The following is a 7,723-nucleotide window of genomic DNA, read 5'->3' as shown; positions in this document are numbered from 1 at the left end:
TAAACGCCTGCTCCTCCGTATATTAGTTTTTGGTTTCTTTTTTCTTTTGTTCGTATCTTCCATCAGTATAATTTTGTGTTAACTCAATGTAGTCCGGACTCAGGGTCAGTAAATGCTTTTTTGTCGTAAAATTTGCTTCTAAAAATATTATTTAAGCTACCTTTTTTTGTATTGTGTTTGGCTGCGCACTTACAGGCGAGCATGTGCGTGAACTAAATTTAATCGTATAAAGAAGCCTAAATTATGAGAGGACCGGTGATTACTGGCCGAGCTGCGTTTGTATTTTTCATCTTAGGCTACAATACAAAGTCGCATTAGCGCGAGGAGGTGGAATTTTCGGCTGCGAAAAAATTATACGGATATCCCACATGAGTCGTACGTATTTTAAGATACTCTGGATTTATTTGAGCATATGAATGAGAGCTCACTGCAAGTATATTGAAATTTTTATTCATTTATACTAATAATAATATGAATTTTTTATAATTTTTCTTGGAAATAAAAATAAAATACGGTGTCGATGAAAATTTGACCAATAGTTTAATTAGCATGATAATTAAAGAAATATCTATTCTGAGATATAACCATTCAATAGTTTAAAAGAGATAAAATTATTAGTACAGAAATGATGTATAATTGATATTTAAGTAAATAATTTGAACATAATGAAAAAACGAACGTAAACTTAAAGTTCAGGTTAATTTTTAGATATATAACTCGGTTTAATAAAATTCATTGTCATCAATATTTTTATGTTACAATTTGTTGTTACACTTTTCATCTGCTATATAGAAATTACTGTAATCTGCTATATCAGAAAAAGTAATTGTAAATTTTTGTCTCGATATTTATTCAAAGTTTTTTTCATTACTTCAAATAATGATATACTTCATATAAATAAATTTGCTATTTGCCAATTTATTTACTGAAAAAATGAAGGAAATTTTTGAAAATCATGGTAATTTTTTGTACTTCTATATTCTTTGAATATGTGGAGGCAGAATGAAAAATTGTTTTTCTTTAATCAGGATCATTCACAATTTATTCCTAAGTTATGTATCATTAATATGAACATATAATAAATATATTATAAAAAGTATCATAAAGAATAAAAATTAAAATTGATTTTGTTGATAATACATTTATTGAAAAATATTTAAATTAATGAAACTGCTGTTTACTCTGAGATTTACACAATTTTAATGTATCATAGGTATATAATGGGTATAGCTATGTTTTGCATTTCTTATTGGATCTTAATTCGAAATCTTGGAAGGATAAACATTTATTGTTTTGTAATATTGTTTTATAATAATTCAAGTATGTCTCATAAATTTATGAAAAACTATATAACAAAAGAAATATTTTCTATAAATATATGATTCATTAATAGATTATATTTTTAATACTCATGTTTATTGATGAGACAGTAAATATTCATGTAGTGATAATTTTTAGAAGATATTTAAAAATTATGAAATAATATTTATTATCACGAAATAATTTGTACATCCTACTTTTTATATTACCTTTTTTCCTTTCACGTTTATAATAAAAATCACTTAATTTTATAGGCACAATTGTTTTGAAGTACTTATATAGGTACAATTTTTTTAAGAAAAAAAGTATGTTTTCAGAAAATAATGAACTAATACGGAATATTATGTAATATTCAGTAAATCTCTCTGACTAAATTTAATTGTATATTAAAATATTAATTAATTGTAACATAAAATAAAAATAATTTTTGCTGTTAATTGTTAAAACAAAAATGTATGCTATTATTTATCAATTTGTAGCAATAGCTATAAATTTCCCAATTGCGCCTGCATGAGGCAACACATTCTACTCCTCGCAAATGTGAGGAGTATCTGCTTGTATTTGTAATTTTTTTCAAAGATTCTTCTACTTGAAAGTTTACTTTTTATACTTATTGTACTTATATGCTATTTAACTTTTCACATATTACATAGTGTTAATAAAGTGTTATAATAAGATGATTAGAAATAATTTAAAAATGAAAATACTGCAAAGTTTACAATATTTTTCATTCGATTATTATTATAGACGTATTATTTTTTAAAATTATCTAAAAAAAATAACATTTATTATCAGTTTCTAATTGTGTTATTGATGAATGTAATTAACGTTATAAGTTTTAGTATATTTTATTATATGATCTTATAATATTTATCTTTTTACAAAAAGAAATTGATATTTCTATTAAAGAAAATAAACATTTTATGCTACTACATAAATTTGAAATTTTAAAAACCCAAATGTGTGTATAAATTACATATACGTTGAAAAAATTTGAATAGATATTTTGCTTCAAATTTTTATATTTTATGTACATTATAGACCTTTTTAAGTTACTTTCTCCGTCATTATTTTTAATTTTACATAATTACACATTATATATTTAGATAAAATACTGAAGTTTTAAGTGAAATATGTAATGCAAATTCGATAGTTGTTTAAATTCTATAAATATTTAAATTTGGATTTCATTTAAAAAATTTAGTATAAATTAAAGCAATAAATTTCTATATTATTTTAGTAATATAGCATTTCCCGAAATACCTTCCAAGTTTATAATTATGAAAAAATTTTCAATTTATATTTTACGATAATAATTATGTAAGAGAGAAGTATATATCTTTGTATATATTTTAATATTTTATTATTTCAATTATTTCTATTAATTTATATTTTGTTATTAAAATTTATATGCATTTAAAGAAAAAGGTTTATGAATGTATTAGAATATTTTACTTAGTAATATTATTTTACTTACTAATACGAAATGAATTTAAAAATAACTCGTTTCGGTTACTATCACTTAATAATAAATTACTTTTATTACTCATATTTTTTACAACTTATATAAATCTAAAGTAAAACTGAAAAGTGATAGACTTTCATATTATTATTAGTACATAATTATATTATATGAAAAACATAAATTGTTTTAAATATACTAAATAAACTCGATAATTATGTATACTAAATAATATTAAAAAATGTATACTAAACATTAGAAAATAAGTATTTTCTAATAATATCAATACCGTCCCTTTTTATTAAATATTGTATTGAAATTTCACTTCAAAAAATTTACTTTCACTACTTCATTTTCTATTTTAAGACAGCATATACCTGCATAGATCAATGATTTTTACTTTAATTGAATATAGGAAGGAATTGACGAGTTTCTAACAGTATATTCTAAGTTCACGCGTTAAATGAGTAAATAGAAAGAGAACCTGTGGCCATGTATTTTTTATGTTAATGTGCATTCTATTCTAAAGATAATTAAAATGAATGTTCAATAACTTTATGTCCTATACTAATAATTTCTTCAATACTATAACATTGAACGTATTGTTATTTGAAGACGAATAGTTATAGTAATTATATATTTTCTTTAAGAACTTGTATATACAAGTGTCGATTTGCTAATAAAATATATTGGGCTCATAAATAGAGAGAGAGAGAGAGAGAGAGAGAGAGAGAGAGAGAGAGAGAGAGAGAGAGATCTATTCAAGTAAAAGAAAAGGAATTCAAATATATTCTTTAAGAAAAATTAAGTAAGACTATTTATTATATTCAATACTATAAGGCTTTAAATTAAATTTAAGTCATTTGACATAATATAAGTATTCATAATATAGATATTCTTTAATTCTTCAATTAACATCTATATATTATTTGCTATTTTTGAATTTTTAATATAATTTTTAATAATTATAGAACATCAGTTTCAATATTAATAATATTTTAATCCTTTGGAATACGTATTTAGTACTTAAGATATCATTGAAACAAGTAACAAAGTATATAATCAGCATTGACTTGTGATTATCATAAATCGTTGTTAACAATTCTAAAACTTGTGCAGGGAAGTTAAGAGAAAATGGAGTGAATATAAAGATTCGTATATGATAAACAGAAATATTGTGAGTAGAAAATTACAAGGATACTTTTTAAATTACCTGGAAAGCAAATATACGCGAATTGGATAGACTCAGAAACGAAATTTCAGAAAAAAGAGACAATATTAGCCTTCCTGTGGTTAAATATGTAATATTAATATGCCACAAATGTATGCATTGCATTTGATATCTGATCATCTAAGTCGATACATATCTTCCAATAAACACCAACTAAAAAAGGCGAAAAGTCTTCATTAAAATGTTTGTTTATTAAGATTTGTTGTTACATTTATTTCATTATCTTGATTTCTTCTAATTTTTTATCCTAATTTTTAAGTGAGTAAATTAGTAAATAAATTGAGTAAATAAAAAAAGACGATTATCGTGACAATCATATTGAATAATAAATGAAAGCAAAAATTCCAGATATTTGATATTTCCTTTTAATTTATTATTTATATCATATTTTTCTAAAAACCATACTCTTTAAAAAATTCTTATTAATCCCTTCTATGGACGACAGTGCACAGGATTGATTAGAAGATACTGCATAGTGTACGCTGGTTTGATCGCATGATTAGATCCATTATATTTCATTAAATATTAAACGTATATTTTTATCGAAAGAAATTATTAAATTGTAATATATATTACAAGATATTATTAAATATTACCGAATGTTTAAATAAAAATTTTCATATGAAACGATATTAAGTGATTCGCATAACTTAATAGATATACTTGTTATCTTAGTACACTTACAGTAGAGTCAATTATAAAATATTTGTTTCAAATTTTCTTTAAGTAGGTTCCTTGCTTAAAAGTTTTGAAACTATTGTTATTAAATAATTCAACTTATGAATGAAAAATTTGATATAATAATTTGTTCAAAGCTTGCGTGAAAATAAACTCTTTCATTTTTATACATTATGTTTCATTTATTACGAGAGGAAGAGAGAGAGAGAGAGAGAGAGAGAGAGAGAGAGAGAGAGAGAGAGGGAGGGAGAGAGGGAGATAAGACGATTGATAAAAAAATCTTATTACTAACACTGATCTATATCTTCTGTCAAGTGACCAATTAATCTCGATAATAGTCTTTTTAAACATTATTATTATTATTGTTATTTAATTTTTATTTTAAAAACTGTTATTTCAAGTATCTATATCTGTGACTTTTCATAATAAATTTAGATCTTTATAAAAAAATCTTTCCAATATAAGTATGATCTTATATTAAATATTCAATTAAAAATTTAGGAAGACATTATCCAATACAAAACATTCATAATTTTATAATTTAATCATGAGTCCGATCATCTACTAAAATAGACATGAGAAAGTTAAAATAATATTCAAGTAACATTAAAAATTGCTGGTCTGCCTTTTTCTTTTTTATAGAATTCAAATATAAAATCTAATTTAAAATTCTGAAATATAAAACTTGTAATATAAATTAAAAACACTTTCTTTAAGTACGTGTCAATTTCGTGTAAATAAATTAATAAAACTATATTAAATAAAAAGATTTTTTGTTTTATTTTTCTCCTTCTTTACTTTCTATTCCTTGGTATAATTATTTTTTAATTAAAAATATTTAAGATTCTTTTATTCAAATAGTTTCAAGAGTTAAATAAATAGTATTGTTAAAAACGTATCAAATAAATTAAGATAGAAAGGAATACTCTTATACTTGTTAAATTCTACTAATGAATTACATAAAACTAAGTACTGCTATTAAAATAAAGACATTTGATATTTCAAACTTATGTTTTATTAATTTATGAAATTAATAGATTAACTTTACGTTAAAACTTGTTTTCGTGTTTATAAAAAATGTAAATTTTATTTGATAAGTGAATTTTTTTTTGGCATTTCAATAAAAGCTATGCATTGACATTTAAACTTAAAATCCGCATGAAAAATTATATGATCAGTTTATTAAAAGTATGTACAGACAATAAATCATTGTACATTATGAGTTTATGACTTCAAAATTTATATTAATATTGCACTGAGAATATTCTATAGGTCTTTAAGCATCTAAATTAAAATTTCAGAAATCTTTTTAATAGAACATCCTTTTTATTAATAAAGAATTAAAAAATATTTGAAAACACAAATATTTAAGAAAATCCTATTTAAAAAATTCCTTCGAAAATATAGAATATTAGTTATATATAATTCATCAATACATGAAAGTGTAATGTAAAGTTAAATAAATCCCTTTATTATAGCATAGTACAAAATCGAATATAATCAAATATTTAATTAACTTACAAGTTGGATATTTTTTAATACATCAGTCAGCATAACATTAATGAAAAAAAAAATTCTTGAGCCATATAATTCATTTATTTTCTATTTTACATTTTCCAACATATTGAACTTCAACGTCTGAAAGCAAATAAATTATTTAAAGTTAGTTGAATCAATCATAATATTAATATTAATCTTTATGGTACTATTATAATTTCTCACTTGTATTAGAACATTCATTTATGCATTCTAATGAACCCTTGCTATCATAAGTAATTCCATCTGTTCCACAAACTGGCATCCATTCCATCGTGGTTAAACACATGCAAGGATTAACATCATTCGTAGATTTATTGGAATCTACTCTTACCGCAATTAAAACTATTAAAATAGCTGAAACAATGTTTAAAATATTCGTAGTAATATGGAAAGTATTAGTTTTTATTTGTACTAAGAGAAATAATATTTTAAATACAATAATCGTAACTTTGTAAAAATATTTTTATTTAAAAGTGGTTATTTAAAAGTAATATTAGTCTTGAACTAATTTTATATTAATTTAATTTTATTGAATTTAATAGAAAGATTTCTAAAATATTTACATTTAAAGATACATATAAAATATAAATTATCATATTATTTCATACAGAATATAATATTAAAGCTAAAACTGTGAATCACAATAATTTTATAGTTTTACAAATGAAAATTAAATAAGTGAATTTTATATTATCATTTTCGATTTTATATTAAAAAACTATTTCAACCGGTAATTATTCAAACCGTTAATTGAAATAATTTGTATTAATTAATATAAATCATAATATAAAATATTTTATTATTTTCTTATGTAAAAATTTATCTTTTCAGATTTTTTAAAATTTAGAACAGTCTTCAATTACAGTAAATAATAATGTGATATAAAATAATATAAAAGATGATAATATAAAAAAAATGACATACCTTTTAGGATAATAAAGATACTTAGTTTAGACATTTCTAATAACTATTAAGACCGTTAATTAATAATTATTATTATTTCGAGTTTTTCTCTTGCGACTAGCTGTTTCTTTCAGACTTGTAAATTAAATAAATAGCTTTACTACTTAAATAGCTTTAAAATAAATCCCGCTGTTGTAAATTATGTTGCCATATCACCACTTTACCTTGTTTATCATTTATAATTATCATTCAATGCAGAACATTTAATTTTTTTTCTAGTATGAAATCAGTATACATTCTTTATTTATAAATTATTTCTTTTCTTATATATATATATATATATATATATATATATATATAGGGAATTAATTATCTTAAATAAAATGAAAGCATTAATAATTTAATAAAATTATGTAAATTACATACAATTATATTGTGCTTGAATATTTAATAAGTAGTTTAATATGTACATATAATTTCTAATGAGATCGAATTCAATTCACAATATATTACTTTTTATTATTGTATTTTTTTAATACAATAATAATACAGCTAATAGTGAAACTAGTTTTTAAATTATACCATTCTAG

General features: G+C 21.8%; 1 protein-coding gene across 1 annotated transcript in view; it reads right to left on the bottom strand.

Moving 5' to 3' along the window:
* LOC105365743 (uncharacterized) overlaps positions 1 to 7,402 on the bottom strand; it is a 40,265-nt gene extending 32,863 nt beyond the window's left edge. The window contains exons 1-3 of the mRNA XM_011503976.1: positions 7,155 to 7,402; positions 6,414 to 6,584; positions 6,303 to 6,329 (exon numbers count right to left, since the gene is read on the bottom strand). Of these exons, the coding sequence (XP_011502278.1) occupies positions 6,303 to 6,329; positions 6,414 to 6,584; positions 7,155 to 7,188 (232 nt within the window). The 5' untranslated portion in view covers positions 7,189 to 7,402. The remainder of the gene's footprint in view (positions 1 to 6,302; positions 6,330 to 6,413; positions 6,585 to 7,154) is intronic.
* Between the last annotated feature and the right edge of the window lie 321 nt (positions 7,403 to 7,723).

This window comes from Ceratosolen solmsi, unplaced genomic scaffold (genome assembly GCF_000503995.2).
Source record: "Ceratosolen solmsi marchali unplaced genomic scaffold, CerSol_1.0 scaffold53, whole genome shotgun sequence".
NCBI lineage: Eukaryota > Metazoa > Arthropoda > Insecta > Hymenoptera > Agaonidae > Ceratosolen > Ceratosolen solmsi.
This window is presented reverse-complemented; position numbering and strand designations above follow the sequence as displayed.